This window comes from Necator americanus, chromosome IV, assembly GCF_031761385.1.
Source record: "Necator americanus strain Aroian chromosome IV, whole genome shotgun sequence".
NCBI lineage: Eukaryota > Metazoa > Nematoda > Chromadorea > Rhabditida > Ancylostomatidae > Necator > Necator americanus.
The window spans coordinates 37,496,528-37,519,184 of NC_087374.1; the positions used below are offsets into that span (position 1 = coordinate 37,496,528).

The 22,657-nt window shown below is 36.4% G+C and overlaps 3 protein-coding genes across 7 annotated transcripts in view; 2 read left to right on the forward strand and 1 right to left on the reverse strand.

Annotated features, from left to right (window-relative positions):
- Window positions 1-904: 904 nt before the first annotated feature.
- Window positions 905-11,289, forward strand: RB195_003910 (uncharacterized protein; the record flags this gene model as incomplete). Of its 3 annotated transcripts, none has more annotated exons than XM_064201779.1 (9): window positions 905-946; window positions 1,444-1,604; window positions 2,765-2,985; window positions 3,881-4,050; window positions 4,125-4,196; window positions 5,272-5,405; window positions 7,867-7,961; window positions 11,121-11,197; window positions 11,260-11,289. In XM_064201779.1, the coding sequence occupies 9 exons, from the start codon at window positions 905-907 to the stop codon at window positions 11,287-11,289; spliced, it is 1,002 nt and encodes a 333-aa protein (XP_064057659.1). The 3 variants fall into 3 exon arrangements, with proteins under 3 accessions (XP_064057659.1, XP_064057660.1, XP_064057661.1); XM_064201780.1 differs by lacking the exon at window positions 2,765-2,985 and having other exon boundaries at window positions 934-946; window positions 1,444-1,456; window positions 1,513-1,604; XM_064201778.1 differs by lacking the exons at window positions 5,272-5,405; window positions 11,121-11,197; window positions 11,260-11,289 and having other exon boundaries at window positions 7,867-7,890.
- A 200-nt stretch (window positions 11,290-11,489) lies between these two features.
- Window positions 11,490-14,643, forward strand: RB195_003911 (uncharacterized protein; the record flags this gene model as incomplete). The annotated part of the gene is made up of 4 exons (XM_013449958.2): window positions 11,490-11,624; window positions 14,011-14,121; window positions 14,308-14,421; window positions 14,494-14,643. 4 exons carry the CDS (start codon window positions 11,490-11,492, stop codon window positions 14,641-14,643), a joined length of 510 nt encoding a protein of 169 aa, XP_013305412.2.
- A 1,292-nt stretch (window positions 14,644-15,935) lies between these two features.
- RB195_003912 (uncharacterized protein) overlaps window positions 15,936-22,657 on the reverse strand; it is a gene marked incomplete at both ends in the record, with an annotated part of 45,453 nt that continues 38,731 nt past the window's right edge. For all 3 annotated transcript variants that reach the window (XM_064201784.1, XM_064201783.1, XM_064201781.1), the window contains 12 exons: window positions 15,936-16,005; window positions 16,341-16,486; window positions 17,321-17,459; window positions 17,547-17,644; window positions 17,720-17,815; window positions 17,944-18,012; window positions 18,085-18,183; window positions 18,257-18,325; window positions 18,431-18,544; window positions 19,433-19,513; window positions 20,697-20,783; window positions 21,047-21,124. In XM_064201784.1, the coding sequence (XP_064057662.1) occupies window positions 15,936-16,005; window positions 16,341-16,486; window positions 17,321-17,459; window positions 17,547-17,644; window positions 17,720-17,815; window positions 17,944-18,012; window positions 18,085-18,183; window positions 18,257-18,325; window positions 18,431-18,544; window positions 19,433-19,513; window positions 20,697-20,783; window positions 21,047-21,124 (1,146 nt within the window). The remainder of the gene's footprint in view (window positions 16,006-16,340; window positions 16,487-17,320; window positions 17,460-17,546; window positions 17,645-17,719; window positions 17,816-17,943; window positions 18,013-18,084; window positions 18,184-18,256; window positions 18,326-18,430; window positions 18,545-19,432; window positions 19,514-20,696; window positions 20,784-21,046; window positions 21,125-22,657) is intronic.

Here is a 22,657-nt window from a genome sequence, read left to right on the forward strand (position 1 = left end):
CCATCCATTCGTCAATCCGTATACGGCGAAACGTTACGTCTCACCTGAACTCTACGCTGCGTGTTTTCAGGTGTTCCTTCACATCTCAGTCCAAAATTTCCATTTTGGACAAGGCGGCCTCTTCCAGCTTGAACCCGAGAAACTCTTCAGAACTCTTTAAACAAGGCGGTCTGCTGGTCTTTTCAGTATGTGACCAGAGTAGGAGAGACGTTTCTGTAGCCAAATTCGATGGCGGTAAAAAATGTTGGTACCTTCCAAGTGTCATCCACCGGTGCACAACATCAATTTCGCTTGATGATTTTCATTCTTGCATAACCTAGTCCAAAAGTAGCTAAAACGCCGTCTAACCGGCTATTCTGTCCCAATAACGTTATAGTCAAAACGAATCAAATGTCTGGAGTTAAATGTAATTGTATTAGCGGTTGCGCCAGAGTTGAGACATCAGCTAAGTCCAAGCAGGGTGCAGGGACGAGTACAAGTCCCAAAGTTTTGAGCGCAATCGTTCAGGTGTAGCGCTACTGGTAAGAGGTTCAATAGGTTCGATGGTTCGAAACCATCCCAGGTCAACCTAGACCTTTATCTAAGCATGATTGTATGTATTTATTGCAGTTTATTTTATATGTATCCATTTATTGTATTTTATTGCATATGTATCTATTATATTTATTGTATTTATTGGTCTCTGAGTTGTCCGGAAGAATAGAATCACTGACGTGAAGCACAGGCTTACTTCTCACGTTTTTATAGGCCAGATACGTGTTCATAAATCTCAAACGATTCTAAAGTGTCTGGATCACCGCTAGCACTTTGTCCTTTATCCTTTAATAACTTTACTACTACTTCCTTTACTTTACTACTACTCGTTCGTTCTTAAACGCTCATTTTCAGATTTGTGTTAGTGCCAATGGAGTTGTGGTATGCCATATCTACTGGATGTCTAGCGCTGGTAAGTACTGTAATTTCCCATGAAGATTGAGGTTCAAAGGGTCCGGAAGACATAGATCCGCTTAACGATGTCCAGTACAACCGAAGATGCACCCCGGATTTGAAAGTTTTGAAGGAAGTAGGCGGGCTGTCAAACTCGAATCAACCATGAGCGTTCTGTAGTACTATCCACGATCTACCTGAAATCCGAAGCAAGGAAGAAGGCAGAGTAGAAACCTGAAGCCCCAGCAAAGTTTTCCGGATAATATTACGGCTGAAAATATTAATCTTTACGTAGAATTATGGAAATGGTACTCTTACCAAACCAAAAAAAAACGTGCAGTAGCTCTTCTTCACAGAACGCAACGAGATCCTCGAGGCCCTCGTTTTTTTTATAGTTTCTACTTCTCAACTTTTTTTAAACTAAAAAAGCTACCAAGCTGTCAGAACGCTGTCTTTGCTGCGTGAAAATCCTGAAAAGTCCTATTTTTGCTATTTTTCAAGTCTTGCGAATTTCAGGTATATATTTCGGGTATTTTTTGCTGCATAATTACTATTGTTGGAAGACGTAGAACGCTAATGTACAAGAATTCACTTGGATATATTATCATGTATAAATCCGCCGCCAGTGCTATGCTGCTTACTATTCTTTTATTTTGGACGATCCCATGTTGCATATGGTAAGTTGCAGCTTGTCTAATTAATTTTTCGGTTTATACCAGGATTTTTCGTGGATAGTGGTGTATGGTGTGTGGTAGAGTCAAAAAGGAAATGAAACACGGTGCAATCGCGTAAGCGGATGCGCTCAAAGCGGCGCAGTGAAGCGTGGCGATTAGGATCGCGATGGGACCTTTGCTAGCACTAATCGCGGCAGTTCGCGATGGTATCACATCGATTCCAATCGCTGTCTCCGCCGCATCGCATCGAACGCAGCCGCTTACGTGACTGCACTGTGCTTCATGTCGTTTTGACCCCACTCTGTGTATTCGTTTCTAAAGGACTATACGCGACCTTCACTAGCTCCAATCAAATAGCATAAAAAAGTGTGTAAAGGTCCCACCCCTCTTCCCATTCTATTTCCATTAGAGAACGGTATTTTACATGTGCTTGATCCATTTAAAGGCAGCGTATCAGGATTTTGATTGAAAGCGGAAACCACAGCGAAAGCGTGAAGTTCAGGTAGCAGACTGCGGAAGCCAGCGTTGTTCTGCTCATCCCTTCGTAATCGTCGTTAAAAACTACGTGGGAACATCTTTATTTCCTACGAAATAACTTGGAACGCATTAACGTTTCAATCTCTCAACGGCCTTTTCATTGGTCTCACCTGAATAGGCTGGTGAGGAAATCTCGCTGATCTTCAACCACTTCACACTTGGATGCGGCGCGTGCACAAGCGTGGCGCGTTGCGGCTGATTTTGCAGGAAGGAACGGTGTCTTCCACGCCGTTTTCAAAGCGAGGATTAGGGAAAGATGAGCGGAACCACGCTGAGTTTCGCGATCGACTACTACCCGAACCCTGCGTCTTTGTGGGTCACGTCAAAATCTCAAAACGTCAAAATCTCAAAATCTCAAAGTAAAAACGTCAAAATACGCTGTCCTTGAAGTATTTTATTACATAAACAGTAACAAATCTATGGTATACACTCTATCTGAATTAATCTATACTAAAATCCTAATGATGTATGGTATAAACGTTCGGCATTGGAGACTACAGGTCGAGGAAAGAAACCGTAATCCTCATAAAAACATTTACATCACCCCACGAACAGCATAGATTTCGTTCTGTTGTTCTTTTTCATAGAAGAATACAATTTTTAGCACTACTTTTTTTTTATAATAGGCATTTCGATATTAAAAACATGGTATTTAATGCTCGTGTTGGCTACGCAATCATGTTCTTCAACACTCCGATTTATATGTCGAATGTGATTATTTCGGCGAATCGACTAATCACCGTAGCGAACCCGTCGAAATCGTATTTACTCTCAAAAGGACCGATCATACGTGTTCTATCGATTGTATCTGTTATTAGTTTATTTTATTCCTCTTTATTTCTTATCGGTAAGCAATGAGGTTACGAGCTTTTTCCAAAAAAAAATCGCTATAAAGTTCAACATACTATCTAAAGAGGACTATTTATTACCTTCATTTTCATATGAGAAATTTCTAGAAAATTTCATTTCCATTTGTAATTCTTCCACTATGGCAAGAAGTTTATTGAGTTTTGTAGCTAGGAATATTTCAAAAAAGTCCCAGTAAAGTCATACATGAATTTATACTCGCGAAAATAAGAACTCGAATATCTCTTCGATTTCAATTCGAGGGAATTTTTTTTGGTTGATGTATTAATTTCAGTCTTATAATTTAATTAATTTTGATAGTAATCTTTTATTAACTAATTTTAGAACTTTTTCCTCTCAAACATCAACACATTTCTGAGAGATTTTTTTTTCCCAAACTGCGATTGCGAGGCTAACTTCCACTTGTAGTTTTCAAATATGACAAATATTGAGTTAAATGGCTCTTTTTTAAGAATCACATAGTATTAATTTATAGTACATAAATTATTGATCGATTCATGAATTATTTCGTTTTTTTGGGCAAACGTTCGATTATTTCCTTTTATATTAGCAAGTTCTGTACGGATGAGGGTTTTCAATATCCCTAATTCTTCATTCAGTTCTAATTGATTAAATTCCCGGATCCAGTAGCTCTGCTCATTACTTAATGTAGTGCGATTACAGTAAGTGTTACTTCAAATAGACTACTGCTTTATGTCTACAGTATGTCAAACAAGATCATTTACCGTAGCCGCAACCATTAAATAATTTTCAAAAATTTCACTGCTTTTTCGGTCACCGGAAAATCAGTTTATAGCACGGTTACAGTGTAGAGTTTACTAAAAAACGGTACCGTATCGTTACGGTATGGTATCCACTGGAAGTACACATTTCAGAAGGATGTTCGATATACTTTAACAGTGAGAGGTTACTTTTTGTTTACTCGAATACGAAATGCGGAGAACTTCTCGCTCTCTACGGCGACTTTGCAGCTGGTGTTACTATGTTCAGCGTTTGTTTACTAATGGATATTACGTCAATATGTTATCTTCGTCATATGAGAAATGTAACCATATTTTCCTCTTCTCCATTTTTTTCCATGTTTTCTTTTTTCTTCCTGTATCAACTACAATTTTTCAGCGAGTCCTAAACACATTAAGTACTGCTAAGAGAAAGCAACGTTTTCGTATGGAGGTGGTTTTGACCGTACAGGTTAGTTAATCCTAATTTTGCCCGAATGATTTTTTAAGATTCACCTTTTTGATGTCAAGAGACAAAAATTATTCTTTGAATATAATTACTTTGCAAGGTTTATTTTACTTTATCCACAAAATATTTTTATGTGGGGACTGTAATGCGACTGTATTGATCGATCTGGTAGGTACGGTCATAATAAATCAACCACAGCACTATAGGATCTTTGCAAGTTCTGATCCAATCAATGCAGTGGAGATGATCTGAAGTTCAAGTCAGTAACGGTGTAATCTCTGTGATCCTAGAGATCCTAGAGGAAATAACATAATTCTGAAACTAAAGAACGGAACAGTCCCAACCTCAGGCATAACCCACCTGAAACCCGCACGATCCCAGATTCGTGGGGTGATGCCTTTAGTAATCTGTACGGGATGACATATCTAAACAAATAACATTATAATGAATTCTTAGGTTTTATGTGCAGAGAACATATGCTTTATCTTTTCTGATTGAGAACCAAACATTTTTAAAACAAAATCGGGTGGATTTGACCAATTTTCTCACAATCTTTAATTCGAAAAAGGATAAGTTACCTGCTGTTAGTAATTTTGGCGAGGAAGCACCAACTCAGAATCGTCTGAGGTTTACAAACTCGTGCCCCACCCAAAAAATACGTTTTGAGAGGTAGCCGATGTATCTTGTCATTATTTTTCGACCCCTCCAGACAAATCCGCTGCAAAAACTGGTTCCGGAGAAGTGGAAGGTTTGGTTCTGGAATGAGTGAGCTCGACCCTCACTATTGCGGATATGAATAGGTAGACAGAGGTTCATCTCATCGTTTAGTTAAATAGAGATAAATAAATAGAGTGAATTGGAAATAGTAAACAGATAAGATAATTCGGTAAATAGCGGTTTAAATTCGTCCCGAAAACTGAAACGTACGACTCGGACTGGCATCAACACACTGTTATTGATGGTTCACCGTTGGGTGGATGGAGTAATAGTGAATAACGGTCAAATTAACAACTTTTATTCCGAAAAAAAGTTGATTAAATTTAAATTTCTTACCACGCATGTATCTAATTAATTTCAGACGTTCGTTAACACATCACTTTACTATGTGATGATATTTAGCTATCATTTTGGTAGCGAGTTATTCAACGTTCATCCTATGATAACATTTTTATCCACAAATTTTCTTTGGTGTCTTGTTATAGCAAGTGGAGGGTTAGTAGCTTGACGTTTTATCCTTAAAATTTTTCTCTTTTGTTACATAAATGTATGCTAAAGACAATATATTGTATAGAGTAAATGTAGTCCATTTGTTTTTTTTTGGTTTTTTTCCTTGTCGTGAAATGTTCAGAAAAGTGCAAGCACATTTGAAAATATCTGGAGTGAAAATTTATCAGCACTTACAATTTTGATCTACTTACCAATTAAGATGAAATATGAAAAAAGAAAATGAAATTAAAATGTGTTGAATTTGTGTCGAATTCAATTTGAATTTTTTGTTAATTTTTAATTCGTCCGTGGATGCTATCCAGCACTAAAGTGATCCGAAACCTTAGGTAAAGCTATGGTGATCTACAAACAGCAGAGTCAAAACAAACAAATTTGGAGCTGAACCAAAAATATTGTTGGGATTTGTGCTCGTTAAGCATACTAAAATAGTAAAGCGGCATCATATTGTTCCCGGCTCGGCTCTAGAGTCCCTTGGAACGTTCTCATAGTTCTCTGCAGAAAAAAAATGCAAGGAAACCCCTTCCAGGTATTTCGGGTGCGCTAAGAGAAGTGAAGTAGTCTAGAAGAGCCACTAAAATGGAGCGCGTAAGGATTTTATTGGCCTGGGGCCTGAAGTTCTGGACGGAGTAGCCATATAAATCTAGGAAAACCGTATTTATTTCTCCATCCATACAATCTCACAATGTGCCTAGACTTCATTCCACAGGGCTATTACTTTGGATCACTGCTGAGAAATGATCTCAGGCATTGTTATGTGGGATCTCCTCGGAGAACAATCCACAGACACACCAAATAAACAAATGCGAAAGAGTATTTTCCTGATCCAGGTCAAAAATAAATCGAGACAAGACGCACGGTTCTATGGAATGAAATCTTGTTGAAAGTTTCCAACAAACAATATAATCAAATCGTTTATTTCTTAGTAAACAACTTTTGTAGTGAAGTGTTCTCTAGTCCCAATTAATTTTCTTTCGCACTTTTTTTCCTCATACCTCCACTTTTTTTCGGTCTAGTCCTATAATATAGTTGTTAACTTGATAAAAAGAAAATAATGTTTGGGATATTTTTACGAGAATCAAGCACAGAAGCGATTAACGTGCAGCGCAATCAGGCATTTTTTTTTTGCGTTTTTTGTTATTCGCTTAACTTGAAGCGATGAGGTTGAAGTGCGAACATGGGCTACGGAAATGCAAGCATTAGGAATACATTAGGGATTTGGCTATGGTTTATACAGGGGCATCGCTGACAAATCCTCTATGTATACCATGTTTTCTTGAAATGGTTCAATACTATAGAATTTAATTTTACATGTTTTACCTGCACTAAGGATGAAGGATTGATTCACTGGCGTGTCAATCGGCGTTTCGACTATTTATTTATCTATTTATATTAAAGTCATTGGCATATCAATCCACTTGGGATGCCCCAATCCGTCTTACCACAATCCATAATCGATGAGACTTTTGAAACGCATGTTGGTCTATACAATGACTTACGGGGCCAGCCGATGATTAAGTCTATGTTTTAATCCTCTCGGACAAGTCTGGCACCAATTTATCGACCCTGGAGGGATGAAAGGTTTAGTTTGCACCAAGGCGGATTCGAACCTGCGATCGATCGTGCAGGCGGCGGCCAACCTCTAAACGCTGTAACTACAACGGACCTCTAGTCGACTGCGCTACACTCTCCCATTTTTCGCCTATATTTAAAGGAGTAATATTAGTTAGGAAATCAAAAAATCTTTTGCGTTCTCCTCGGCACTCTACAGAAATAACTTTTTGATAGAATTGCTGCGATTCAGTCTTCGTCCGTACTCTCTGGGAAGCATTTCTACGATTTTTTAGATTAAAGATGAATTAGTGCCAATGTTCGAATTTTCTTTAATCTTGGCACGTTAAATACCTCAACTATGAGTCAATTTTGTGAATCTCTTACGTTACTAAATTTCAACAAACGAGATAAACACTAGCCGATGTGTTGTTCTTTGAGTTTGCCTATCGTTCGAATGGTTTTTGTAGGGTGATAAGCTGCTTAGGAAGACAAATCTCTGATGATTTTGATTTTCCCTGGTTTGACGAAGGTGAAAACGGCAAAACGTTAATAAAAAAATGTTAATAAAAGAGATCAATACCAGCCAATCATGGCTACAGTTCAAGTAAATCAATAAAAAGAACTATCTATGGTTGATGTGTCATCCGAAACTTGCTATTACCTAAACATAATTAGATCCGTTATGGTTAGAGGAGAAAATAGACTTGGGTCGGAGCTTTACGCCAAGCCAAGTGCAATAATTGAAGTATTTACAAAAGAATACGAGATACTATTATATCGCACTAACCTACAGACCTACTTTGTACCTACTCTTTTCTCTTTCTTTTTTTTTTCTAATTTTATAGGATGATATCGATTATTGTTCTAACCATTATTTAAGAGAAAAATAATTCAGGTACACTGCAGTGCTGATCTGTGATGAATTACGCGATGTTATCCTACATCCTTCACATCTTTATAAAGGAAGGAAAAATTCTCGTCAAATTGTAGGTAGCAGAGCACATTGTCCATCAGAATTTTTACGATATTGACGCAAATTACTGCGACTTATTTATTCGTTTGACTTAAATTCCTTACTTTTTTTGTACTCGTAGGAAATTCAATAAAGATTTGCTCAAATAAACTCGTTAATTTGGAGCTAATAAATAGAGATGAATTTTAAAGATAAATTAAAAATCAATGAAACAAACAGCAACGAATGGTCGTGTCGTTGCTGTTTCATAACTGTTTATTTATTTATTGACATACAACAACGGTGGACCAGAAAAGAAATGTAAAAGATAGAACCCACTTTGTCTGAGTCAGAAAATCTTACGAACAAAAAAAATTACAAACTTCATTTAAACCGGAACCCTATTTATTGTCAGAGGAAACTGGCGCTGTGTTTTTCATTTTCATATTTTCATATCCCTCATTTAAAGTACGGTCAGCGTAAAATGTAATGTCGGAGGGCGATACGCTCAGTTCTCTGTAGTAGAAGGCGTCGGCTCGCCTCCGCACAGCACGACAAGCTCCTTGGACACACATTTTTCCTTGTTTTTGATAGCACTGTAATTTTTCTAACGTTTAATATCACTTTGGAAAGAGTTGCATAAGCTTAGCAAAGCCCATTCTCTTAGATTCGCATCTTCTTTTGGTTCCAGGACGTGTCTAGTATTTTTTTGTAAGGATAAAACGCCTGCTCTAATTTTTTCTTCATGCAGCTATGCATGATTAGCGTTTCTTGTAATCGATCTGGCAGCCGAAAAAAACACTAATTTGACAAAAAAAAGATTCCAGAGGGGTTAAGAATAGAAAGGACACCAATCGTGTGTAATTACACGAGAAAATGAGGCAAAATTGAATTCCTACAATGTGGAAACTTCGAGAAATTCTGGGAATTAAATAAAATGCGGATATAATGTAAAGGAGTCTGATATAATGTAAAATCATGTAATTACGTCGGTGCAATGGGAAAGACTGGAAAACTGTGCAAACCAAAAAGAAAAAAGTTTCGAGAAGCTTCTGGAACTTTGAGGAGAGAATCAAATCACGATTTCCGTGAGGATTCGATGAGACACCTGGATACAATACCGTCTACCGTAAAGCCTGATAGATGTCAATGTGATTTCACTGAAAAGATGAACTTTTGCATGCTTTTTCCCATTATCATCGTCCATTGTCTTCCTTACTTTATACTAGAATGGATTACTGTACTCTATTGGTTACAGTATGCTCGTAGTTGCAACGAAGTGTTGTTAATTGGTGATTAAATAATACGTTTCTAATGGGTAATTTTTCATTAAAACGAAAGAAACGATTCAGGTGCAGCTGAAATTTTCACGAATATATAGTTTTTTAGTTTATTTCTTTTTCATAGTTTATTATTCACATATATTATGATAGTTTTTTTCATCGAATCCACAGTTTTCATTTTGGGAATCACTGTGGTTTTACGTATCCATTTATGAGCTTGGCTCGATGGCTCCATTATCCTTAAATTACAGATACGTAGGTGTCAATTTCGAGAGCTCCAAAAATCAAAATGACTTTTTTTAGATCCACTGAATCTTCTTAATGAAGAATTTTTCTTTTTCTTCGTTGTAGAACTTGGGCACTCAGCAATCTGAAAATTGCTCCTCATAGGTCTTTAAGTAGAGCTTTTCTTTTGCTTACCTCATAAGTATTCTACAAAGTTAGAAATTTAAATGATTTCTTGTGAACAATACATATAATTGCTATCCATTTTGAAATTTTCTAGCACTTACAGACTTCACACTCATTCATAATACTTCGTTGACAGTTTTGATTATAATTTTCTTTTGTCGTACTAGTTTTCGTGTTACTTTCATAGCCCGTATTTGGAACAGTGTTTATTTTTTTTTTGGAAACATCGATGCTGCCTGCAGTGCTGTGTGAGAAAACCACGACACATACGACATTACGTGATCTGATCTTTTCCGTCAAAAAAAGAAAAAAATCCTTGGAACGTGTTTCTTTTCCTTTTCTTTTGTTTTGATCGCCCTGTTGGGTTTTTAATTGTTTTAATCATTTTAATTGTGGATCAATGCACAACATTAAAAATTTTTTAACGAGTTACTCACAATGTAGTTAACAGAACGTAGAACTGGTTTTTTATTTGATTTTTTTTCATCACCGTCTTCTTTTACTCTTCGTTATTAAAGCTGCTGAAAGCCTAAGATAAGACCTAAGATACCTAAGATAAGGTAGTCCTAGACAGTAACATTTTTTTTGATTTTTGAAATTGAACGGAGAACTGAGGATATTATTTTGGCCCCGTAGTAAGAGTGTTGTTGTGATTGGAAGTGAATCTGGACGAGTTGTCATGCGCAATTGTCTAAAACTAAATTAACACCCCTAACTTTTCAAAAATAGTCTTTTTTTTGCCTTGAGTTCATTTTTTTGTTCATATTTCACCGGTTTTTTAAACGGATCGAGAAATCTCCGATCATTATAGGCACTAGATCAACGATCGATTAACGATGATCATTTTTAAATGCGATGCGATCGTTGATACATGTTCAGTAGCACTAGTAGTGTTCCTTTTCCATTAAGTTCTTACGGAAGGAGTCAAGAAAAAAACGTACTGTATATGTGTAGTTTAGAACCGTTAAAATTTGCAAAATACGTTATTCTCTTTATTCTCTTTATTTTTTCTTTGTAGATTTATTAGAAAGAAAAAAATTATTATTTTATTGTTTACAGGTTTCTATTGTTTTATTTCTATTATTTTACAGGTCTTTTTTAAACGGATCGAGAATATTCTGATCATTATATACAGTAGATCAACGATCATGATTAACGATGATCATTTTTAAAGGCGATCCGTTTTCTGATGCATGGAAAGTAGTAGTGGTGTTCTTTTTCCATCGGGTTAAGGAGATTAAAAAAACATAATACATTAATAAACAACTTAATATAAATACTTAATACATGTGTAGCTTAGAACCATGAAACTGTGTACAATATCTTATCTAAATATCTTTACATTTCTTTCTTTTTATTTTTTATTTTTTGTAATTTTTTAACATTCAAGTTTTTGACACTTGTTCGAGAATTCACCACGGAACCTCTCAGAATTGGTAAAAATCGTCGATCAATTCTTCTTCTGCAGACTTTCTGCTTAACACAAATATCAGTTCTTGTTAGCCCGGACCGGTATTGCTCGTTTCCACTATGCGAGATTCCATTATCCAAGAGAGAATGTTGAAATCCAGGAAGAACAGGTGTGGACTTCCCGTCGAATCCAGTTCGGGAACGTCTCAAGTTCATTTGCAACTCGTTTCAGTGGGTGGTCACTTTTGCGAAGCGCATCTAGGTCAAACTATTCGTCGACAACGACTGGATATGATCACTCATCACTTTCACTTCTGGAGAATCGCTGGATGCACTCATTTTTCCGCTTTCTCTTTTCTTTTGCGTATTATTTACATGCTAAGCCGACTTTATTCATTTCGAATGATGTGATACCGGAACTTTCGAACGGAGATTGATTCAGATTCATATTTACAGCAGAGAATGAGGTTACTCGCTTTGATCTTAGCCTGTTCCACACTTGGTTACGCTTTTAAACCAAAAAATCCAATGAAGACCAAAAAATACAAATGTATTGAGGTTGATGATGATATGGAAATTCAAATAGTTCCGAAAAAGGTGGGTATGATTTCTATTGAGTCCGTCGTAACAAAATAATAAATTTGAGCTCTCAAATCTCTCCAGAAATATATATGTAATAGTTTGTAGTTACTGTGTCGCGAAGTTTTGCTGTTTTCTAAGTGTTATCGATTAGTAGCTATTGTAATTTTTATAAACAAAAGTATTCATAACTTGAGAGCCTGTACCAATCTTTTTTTAATATGAGATTGTATTTCATTATATAAAAAAAGGAGAAAAAACAACGACATCTGACACACGATTTCACACCATAAAATCCATTAAGAACCAAAAAAACACAAATATACTTATGTTGACGATGATATGAAAGGTCAAGGATTTGACAGGAAACTGGTGAAAGACAAATGATAACAAAAAAAATCTATTTGGAACAACATATGAACATAAAAAATCGTCACAACTGCTTCCAGATGTCATTTTTACCAGCACTAATACGAACACGAATTCGTGTAAGCCATCAGGACTCTTTTTTGCTAATTCGTCACATTTTCGATCCCAATGAAGTTAAGAAAGAGAAAAGAGTCAGCTGGCTATTGCTGGAATTTCATAGAATCCTTGTATTGCATATACGTTAGGCTGAGAATCCCTTACACGCTAAAAAAAACATTTCGAATGTCATCGCAGTCGAAAGAATAGTTAACACAATGTGAATTTTTAATCTTTACGTTTTTCCCATTTTTTATAGCTCCACGGCAAAAACATGTGATAAGGCTGGTCAGAGAAAATCAGGGAACACATGACATCCTTTGAAATTATATTCATTCCACGTGAAGAGTCTCCTTCTTTTATTTTTTTTTCTCTGTATAATCTATAGCCCTCATAAGAAGAAAATGACCTCTTGCTAGCCAAAAATGCGTCATCTCCATAGCATAGTGACGTGAAAATGAAATAAGACTGTAGATAGATCAAGCACCATCGCAAAAGAGATTTTTGAGGGTTTTCGGGGACTACATTCAAAAATTCCGCCGCACCGTAGCTTCAGGGGAGCTTCAGAGGTTCCTGTAAGTTAGTGTGTAGGAGAATTTTCGAGAAATATATGATGCACCATTAGCTGAACTAAACGGATCTGTTGTTCGCCTAGTAAGCATCGGAATGTTCTAGAAGGTAGAGTTTGGTTATCCGGGAATCTCGATTAACCTTAACGGGAATGTCGTTCACTAAGTTGGTGTTACATCTATAGCAGCATGTCCAGAATTAGGGGGCGTCAGATACCTGTAGGCTGTGGTCACCGCATTCCTATGAACCCTGAAATGTGGTGCCTCGTAAACAATACAGTAACGCCGCCATTATCAGGGCAGGTTTATACTGGAATCAAAAAGAACTTAGTTCTATGGGATTTAGTCAGTTTTATAGGATTTAGCTTCCCGCTCTCTCTTCCTTCGGAATGACTAAGGTTCGATGTAAAATGGTCATGTATCCATGATTTTTCTACCATAAAATACTTGCAAGAGATGCAAGATTACGTTTTCACCTGACCAGCAGAGTACGTTGCTGCGATGGTTATCTGACCACTGTGCAAATCCTGTTTTTTCTTTCCAGTCATTTGAAAAAGTGCCTTATCGTGAAGATATATTTCATTAATCTCTTTTAAGTAGTTTTTTCATTAGGATGGATACCCGAAATTTCTTGTAACTGACTTCTGGATGATAGAATATGATATGTATGATAGAATATGATATGATATGCAGCTAAAGGGATTTTCGGTAACACATTAAAAAATATGTAAGAAGTGTTAATATAAATCAAACACAAATAAAAAATGTTTGCTTATCCGTGGGGTGCGTCAACTAGGTAAACAAAGTAGTATAAGTTTAGTTTTATTAGATACCGAGAAATGAAAAAAAAAACATTAAGAATGTTTCAAAAACTTTTCTCAATCATACAACTTTTCTTCTTTGTTTTTCGAGAGAAATAAGTGACAAAAATATTGAAAAATAGAAAAAAAAAACAATTAAAACTGCAAACCTAAGCAGGATTACGCCCTTTCTGGATAGCATCCAGCGTAGTTACTACAGTCCCCCCCCAGTAAATAACCATAAAGCTAGCCCACCATGGTTTCCTTCGTAGCACTTCGGCTTCAAAAAAACGGGACTTCTAGTCAAATTAGCATTCGCGGATCTGTAAGAGGTGAAGAAAGGAGAAGATGGACATGATTAGCTTATAATTTTATTTTTTTCTTAATCCTATTCCCTATTTTTCACTGATTGCTTGCTTGAAAGATTATTTGACTAATTGAAGATAAAAGGGGTTGACAAAAAGTCCTCAAAAACTATTTTCTGTTTCTATTTCCTAGCAAAAATAAAAGTTTGCCTTTTGTGTGTTCTATGCGTTTTGTATGCAAGAGATATCTCTCATGATTTTTAAGCCATCATTCGAACCCATGGAAAGCCCGGACGAGGAAATGCGTCTGATTGGATCGGCAAGCATAGCAAGGCCACCTATGGAAGAGGAATTCTCATTGCCAGTGGCGCATAAGGTATGTTCCGATCCTTACGGCTGCATCTTTGGATTGTACAGATCCAAAGACGATTTTTCTGAACGATTTCACATCCTGTGCAGTTTACTTACTAGTTCGATTTACTAGTTGTTTATTTACTAGTTTAGTCTACTGTTTATTCTTAAGTAAGCTGAGCTAAAAATTATCTGAACATTCAAAATTCAGGTCCCTGTCAAGCAACACGTTCCTAAGATTGTTCCGGGTCCACGCAATAATCAGGATGTTCCACGCGATAAACAAGGGCGACCACTTATTTTATCACCATCGCATTGTCAGCAGGTATGGTCCGAGAGTTCTTAGGATTGTTTACAGATGATTTTTGTACTTCATGGATAAATTGATCGATTTCAGGTGAAAAATTACGCCAATCAATATGGTGTAACAGACGTGCTCAGTTGGGTGGAACGAAATTGCACGTTCGCCAAGATGTTCCTTCCCACGGCTACCTGTGAAGATATAAACACACTTGTGGCTTCGTGCTACAAAATGAAATATCTCTGATTCTGTGATATTTTTTTCACAAATTGTTAAATGTCAACAGTAGTGAAGGTTAGTTAATAATTAAAACAACTAATAAAGAATAGATTCTGATGTTTTTGCATCTTGACCTTTAAAAACACCATTGGGAACTTTTCCGAACTAATAAACAGTACTGTAGTCGGAAAAATGCAGGAAATTTCTCTTGTGACATTTTAGGATAAAAACGAGTCATGAATCTAGCATCTATTCTAGCATGCTGCAGTCTTTGAAAGTATTGAGAACTTTTCAATGTTGGTATAAGTGGAATCAATTTCCTCAACGAGACACCTCTTTACACACACGAAATCGAATTAATGAATGAACGTAAAATAGAGTTTATCACTTGTTTGTCGTAGAGTTCCTTTCGCGATGATTTTACAGCTACACCGTTCTATGCAATTCCATTTCGTCGTTCCTGTGGGTGTAAAGAGTTGCCTAGTTGCATAAACTGAGGCCAGTGATATTCTTAATGTCTTTGCTCATGGATTTATGGTGTTTTTTGCCGACATTCTTTGAAACTGTCTCCCGTATGAAGCACCTATTTACGGCAACTCCTTTATTAGGTCATAAGGCCGCTTTGCGGAAGGTTTGGATCGAAATGATCCGAAAACCAGGGAAAAACTATAAGCGACATCTTGCAAAGCAAAAATGAGAGACAGATCTTGCTATTGAACCCTTGCTCTTCAAATATTGGGAAAAATTGTACTTAATCCGGGATTTCGGGCTTTTCTCAATGCATTTCCAATTGTTAGAGAGGAGCAGACCAATTTTAAAAACATTTTTCATCCTTTTAGAAAATTATCTCAATTTTTTAAAGATTTTTCCGGCGTTTTAGACGATCATCTAACCATGATGCAGCTGTCACAGGAAGAATAATGTTCTTTATATGATTTTTCACAATTTTTTCCCATTTTTCCCTTTGATTTTTTATCCAATGGACGAGTGCCTCCAGAAATACATTTATGCAGTCATACTCATCACACACACACATGCACTGGCAGAACACATACAGTAATTATGCCTACAGAATATCAAACTTCGAACTGAGCTGAGCTGATAATTTATTGGGCAAAAAAAAAAATTGCTTTCAGCACCGATAAGGCACAAATAAACTATCGTTTTAAAGTTGTAAAGCACAAAATAGACGTAAAAAAAGCAACGATTCATAAAAAAAGCACATAATGAAATCCAGACTTTAAGCATTTTCAACTATTGAAAGCTGTCGTAGAAAATAGCAGTCCGCATCCGTTGGATTTTATCCGAGTTTACGAGTTTTACTGTGGTGTAGTGGTGGTGGTAGTGTCGGTCACTGTCTTTTTCTTATAGTATTTCGTTGTTACATGCCTGAAAAATGAGCAATTATTTTCCAATTTATCCTTATTTTTTGAAAAAAAAAATTATGGACTTAACCATTCCTCTCTCTTCAAAGATTCAAGGATGAAGAAATATTCTTAATTTCTAAAAATTAAGAACGCAACATTTTTGATGGACATGGTTCCGATCCTTCTCTTTTAAGAATGACGTTCAGAATATGTCCTCAATATCCAAGGAGATTTGAACAACTTTTGAGGCACAATAATAGAAGAAAAAAAAGAAAAATAATAATATGTTCTATATAAATAACACAAATAATATGAACAACAATAATATAATATATAAAAATATAATAAAAAAAGAACCTTGAAATTACACCAGGCTCAAGGTCCGTTTCCACTACTCTCTTCTCCTCCTCTTTTAGAAGAGCATATTCTTTTCCGGGATCAACAGCCGTCTGAGTTTCACGTTTATACGAGACATCATGACCTTGCACATCGCGGTATTCTCCCTGAAATATGGTCCGTCTGGATATTTTTCTCATTCCAACTTTTTTTTACCTCACACCTTCACTTCCAAATCCCTATATCTGCTGTCTTCTACTACTCTTTTTCAATGAGAAAAAAAAAACGACCGATCATAAATTTCATATAAATGCAGAGAATTGGGTTAATGATCTATCCTCACTCCATGTATGTTCTATTTCTTCTGGAGAATCTTTTTTTAACGCATCTTAAAGAAAATTAGCAATAAATTGTTCTCTGGAAACAATAATAGCAATTTTACAGTCATTTTTTTCCATTCTTCTATTATTAGAACATCTTCAATGGAACAAATCTTCTTAACTTTATATTGAAATGATACTATGTACTAAAAATTAAATTACTGTAGAAACCATACCCATCGGATCTGGCTATTTACTCCTTAACTAGTTGAAATTTTCTAAATTCTCGATTAATTGGATTTTTCAGAGTTTATTCGAACATGCGTACTACAGAATTTTCCACCGACCAGTTAGAATCCTGAGGTAGTCCAGCAATTATTCTTCGATAAATTTAATTACAATTAATTTTTATCGATTGAGCCCAGCAATTAATCTTGGATTAATTTAATTACAATTAATTTTTTTATTAATTTCAGTAATTTCTTTGATTATTCAAAAGTTCACAGCAGTAAGTTTTTCATACTTTGGATGCATTTATTATTCGAGAGGTAGAAAAAACGGGGATTTCAAGAGCCATTCGAATGATTACCGAAACTATTCGCTTCGGTACCAACCAGTATGGTCGTATAATAAATAAGGAAATAACTTAAGTTAAAATAATAAGGAAAATTTGCTTCAGACCTGTGTATTAGCATGAGTATTGCTAATGCTACCAAGTGGTAGTGTTTCGTTCATTTCCTCCCTTTTGTTGAAAACATCCTGAGTAGTGAAACTTTTGTTCGCATCGGACGTTATAATACTTGTTGCAGCCGGGATCGTTCTAAAATATCAAGATTTTCAAGGATATTCCGAATACTTTGAACAATTTCTCCAAGAAAAATCGCCAAAAAAAAATCGATAAAAGCACCTCGTCTCTGTCTTTTCTTCCACATTACGTTTGTAATGTTTCTGTTCACTGTACTGGCTAAGTTGCGACACTGGGCGGCTAGTCTCCTCACGACGTGTCTGGAAAGGATATGTTTTCCTGAACCTGAGGGAAGAGAATCAGAAAAAGATGTGGAATTTTCCACAAAGACAAACCTCCTCCCTGTGACGATGATACTGTGCTTCATAGTTCGACTGTGCAGGTGGCATTGGGGACACTTGAGGAGGAGGACCTCCACCAGTGGTACTTTTCTTAAATGAGGTAAAAATTAAGGGATGACTTCTAAAAAGAAAGAAGCGAAAATCCAAGAAGTTTTAATTTATATGAAGCTCCGATCCTGTTGAGAGCACTCATCAATAATCCAAGGAAACTCGCTAACCTTCTCAGTGTGCGAGGTGAAACTGGACTGGGTGACCTGTGGTGCCGGCTGTTGGATGGGAACCGATTGCTGGAAAAAAAAAACATTTTTATTTCCACGAATAATATTTTATGGTAAGCACATTCGAGGGGAATTTCTCACCTGCTGATAGTTGTACGATGTGGTTTTCGTTATTGGAAGGTTTGTGGTATGAATAACAGTTTGTGGCGGTTGAGATGTCGTTGTAGATGTAGTCTTTTCCTTAAAGTTACCGTATCGTAAACAAGCATACGGTAACTTACAGACGAATTATTATAGATAGAAAATCATTTACCTGTTTAGAATAATGCGAACTCTGATAGCTTCTATAAGATCCACCAGGAGAGTGCATCGTAACAGGCGGCTGAAATAAAAAATGATACAAAACGAAAGAAATTTAGAAAAACAATGGTATCTACCATGAATTCCCTCCATTTTCAGGAGGTACGAGGTCGAAAAATTCTTGTACCTGATTAGTATGTGTCTCACTATGGTAGCTGCTGCTAGTAGTGTAATTCTGTGGCGCAGTGACCGAAAGCGGTTGCGTTGCCGTCTGGGATGAGAAGGATGTGCTGTGCGATTCCTGAAAAAAACCAGGCACATTAAAATATATCCACATCTGTGCATATATTAGGTTCTCCTATAAGTTTCCCTCTAATTTTTTATTTTACATATCAATTTTTATTACATACATCACATATTATATTACATTTTTATTTTTTAAATACATTTATTACAATATTTTCACATAACTCATTGTTTTTTCGTTCAATAAAAATGATATTTTAATCTACAAAGTTTTAAAAAATTAAAAAAATAAAAATAAAAGTACAAAACTGAACAGAATAGTCCATTATTCTGCAATCATCGATCTAATAGATTTTTTTTTATTCTTCTGAATTATAACGCACACCGCTGTGAATTAAAAATTCTGAGGATTGTAGAGGGAAACTTATGGTACAACATAATATCTGTATAAGTATCTATTTGTGCATCTAAAATCGAATCGATCGATTTTTTTTCTCGTGAATAAAATCGAATCGATCGATTTTTTTTTCTCGTGAATTCCTCACAATTTCTGCTCAAGTAGTTCAAATGAGTTTGATCTTGGCTTGAGTTCGATTTTGTTTATGAATAAATAACGAAAATTTTTAAACTCCACAGGATTAACTTCACAGTAGTAAACAGAATTCTGCTTAAAAAAAAAAAACAAAAAAAAGGCTACTAGATGCCTCCACATTAATTCTTAGACATGTTTACCGTACTGTTTGCCATAAATAATAGAAGAACAGAAAATTAAGTTACTGGTTAATGAAGTTAATGAATTTTGAAGTAATTTTCTGTATAACTAAGGAAAGCATTAACAGGAGAGGAAAAAGAGAGGCAAGCAAAGAAAACATGTATCAGACGCGTCGCGTTCACACCGCTGAACACCAACGATAGAAACTATAAATCGTGAATTCTAACGAACCTGAAGGTTTCCCCCAACCGAATGTACAGGAATTGATCGTGTAGTCTCCTGCTTCGAAGATTCGCTTCTCTGATAGCTCTCCTAAAATTTATTCGCTTATCATGGAGATAAGAAATATTTTACAGCATGGTTTGAAAAAAGAACAACCTACGTAGATGGTTACCTTTTCCGAATATTTTAAACAATAACTACTTTACTTGTGATTGCTCACCTACACATTTCATAGAGCATTTGTAATTTTTTTACATTGTTCTAAATAAATATTTCACATCTTTCCACATTCCAGTTTCGAAACCTTCAAATTCCAGGTAAGCGTGCAGTTGGATTATTCCAACTATGCAGTACTCTATGTAAACGCAGAAAAACTAAAAAATTTGTCAAAAATTTGCTTCACATTTCACGAGATGATGTTGCGGCCAAATAATTTCCAAATATGTACGCCATGCTGATAAAATCCAACTTGAACCAAACTACTGAGAAGTCTGATATTGTTTTTAATCCGTAGTTAAGAGGAGAGAAGTTTGATTTCTACTGTAATATTTAATCTTTCTGGGTGTGGAGTAGAATATCTGAAACGTTCACCTTCTCACATTACGAAGAAAAAACCTTATCGTTTCCGTTTCCTTCAATCAATCCTTCAAGGAATCCCTATACTTGAATAGATTTTGACAGACCGTAGGTTAATATATTCCAACCAAACGCCAGATCTAAACCGAACTTTATTTATCAGCTGTAGAGAGACTAAAGCAGCTTTAGAGAGACTTTAGAGAGACTAAAGCATGCGGTAGCTTACAAAGAAATAATTTGCCTTAATATAACTTGATTTTTTTTACTACCAAATGGATTATCTCTACCTTAGATGTTTTTGACTCCATCAATAGCAATTTCAACACTAAATATCGCTATCGAATTTTTTTTGTGCCTCCAACAGCAATTATCGTATTCATATTTGAGTTTACTTTGTTGGATAAGACTGGTAACATTTGTTTGTATCTGACTGGACCCTGGTCAGATACCGGGTCGGAAATCCCGGTCTGCTACTGGCCTTAAAGAAAAATATGAAAAATTCCTTACGAAAATTCATTGATGGAGCTAGAATCCACAAAAAAGATCTTCTCTCTCTGACAAGTGACTACTCCCGTTTCTAGAATTTTCTCCACACCCAGCTTTTGTTCTTAGTAACCATCCTTTTTTATGTATTAACTATTGAACATCACACTTTCTAGACTAATATTCAATCCTCTAATCTACTCTTTTCAAAAACCTTAAACTCTGAGTGAGTCGGCTTTATTGGCACGGAACGAGTTTCCTCTTTTGAGCTGCTGCTCTTTTGGAATGATGTTCGGCTCGCCTAAATGACGTCAAGATTATTACCGTAACGTTTAGTTACTGGTAACTAAGGGAACATGCAAGACTAAAAATAATCGGCTCCAACGAAAAAAAGACTAACTAAAAACCTAAAATCTCTACAACATAAAAGAACTAATATTCTTCATTTGATGAAACATAAAATTCTTTATTTTCCTCAAAGCAGCGGGGTTTCGCTTAAGTTTACGTCGTTCTTTTTTGATTCGAAGCAACAATCCTGAACTGATTGCTTTAGCAAAGAATAACCTCAGACATGGAGCTTGTCAGATGAATCGGAATATTTCGAGTTTCATCCGATGCGAACATTTTCCCGATTTTTTCGCCCTAAACGATAAGGAAAAACTTGAAAATAAGGACGTAATTTGTTCTATACGATTATAAAGCGATCACGACGAAATATTTCTCATGGAACAGTGCAATGCCAGGATGTGTCAAGGTGTTTCGTCCTGTTCACACGAGAATTTTCATTATAGAGAAAAAAACATGGGTCCTACACTGATCAATACGTATGTATATTGTGTGCGACAGCAAGGAATAAATAAATCAAGCATTTGAATAGGTGTTTACATGATCAAATCACCGGAGAGAGATGAATCGGATGTGAGTAAAATAGTGCTAGTAGGCACAAGAAGCATTTTGACGTTTTAGCTTTACAGTAACCGCTACAGTTAGTGAACTACGGTAAGTCAACGGGGTGCAACAGCATTCATGTCATTCGCGTAAGCGGATACGGAGCGAAGTGAGGACAAGCCAAAACAGTTTTTTTTGAGCTGCACTAAAATCGCTGATATTTTGCTGTATGACGGTGAACGTCAGTAGTTTAGGAAGAAAAAAAGATGAAGAAGAGTTAAACCGTTAAACCTTTGAGAAAAACCGAAAAGTCTTCAGCTGAGCTACTCAAAGACCGCCGGAGCAGGAAAAAAATTGTTTCAATTTTTGAAAATCTGTTTCAATGTGTTTGTTTGCAGCTTCTGTGTGTTTCACAAGAATTTGAAAATGGAATTCATTGAAAATATGAAAATCATATCATTTTCCACAGCATTTTCTGTAATAAAGCAATTTATGAAAGCAACTAAGAAGGGAGAGGGAGAAAGAGGAGGAAGAGATTCCTTTTTCTCGGAGGAAAAAGTTGAACAGTTGGGATGTTGAGAACGGCGGATGGAAAAGTGCTTGCAGCGAACAAAAGGCGCTTCTGCACTTATGTTTACCCGGATGACTGACTGCCGCATAACAATCTACGACCTTCTCCGCATTATACACAGTTTCTAGCTCATCTGCCCCATTCCAATTCCTGGCACCACAGCCGTGGGCGTCTGAGTAGGAAAAAAACGCGTTTCCGAGTAAACCTCTGTTTTGGGGGCCATTAATTACGAATACTTCGGATTGAGGGCCTCTAGAGGTATTTTATCCGACGCAGGAAAAAAAAGATCACAAGAAAATCTTCCGGTAACGTTAGGATCCTTTCGGTTACAGTAGGAAATCGTTTAAATGGCCAGTTTCAGATGCAAACGGTTCTGAATAACTCAGTCCCAGAAGTCAAACTAATAAAGTGATAGAGGATGGCTCCGCTCCTTATCCTCTGAGGAAGTGTTGAGGGAACTTTTAAATTCTCGGCCTGATAATGTTTATTCGATGGCGAATGTGTCCATTTAGGTGAGCGCTGCGGGTAATCGATTGAAGCAGGGCAGAGAGAAAAGAGAGTGCGTGTATGGTGAAGAAATAGCGACAGACGCATCGCCCCCACCTGTCTGCGCGCGCTCGTCGCCGACTATAATTGATGAGAGGCAAACTGAAAACAACTGAAAACAAGTAGATAAATAGGTGGGGGAAAACAAGGCAGTAATGTAGAGATAATGT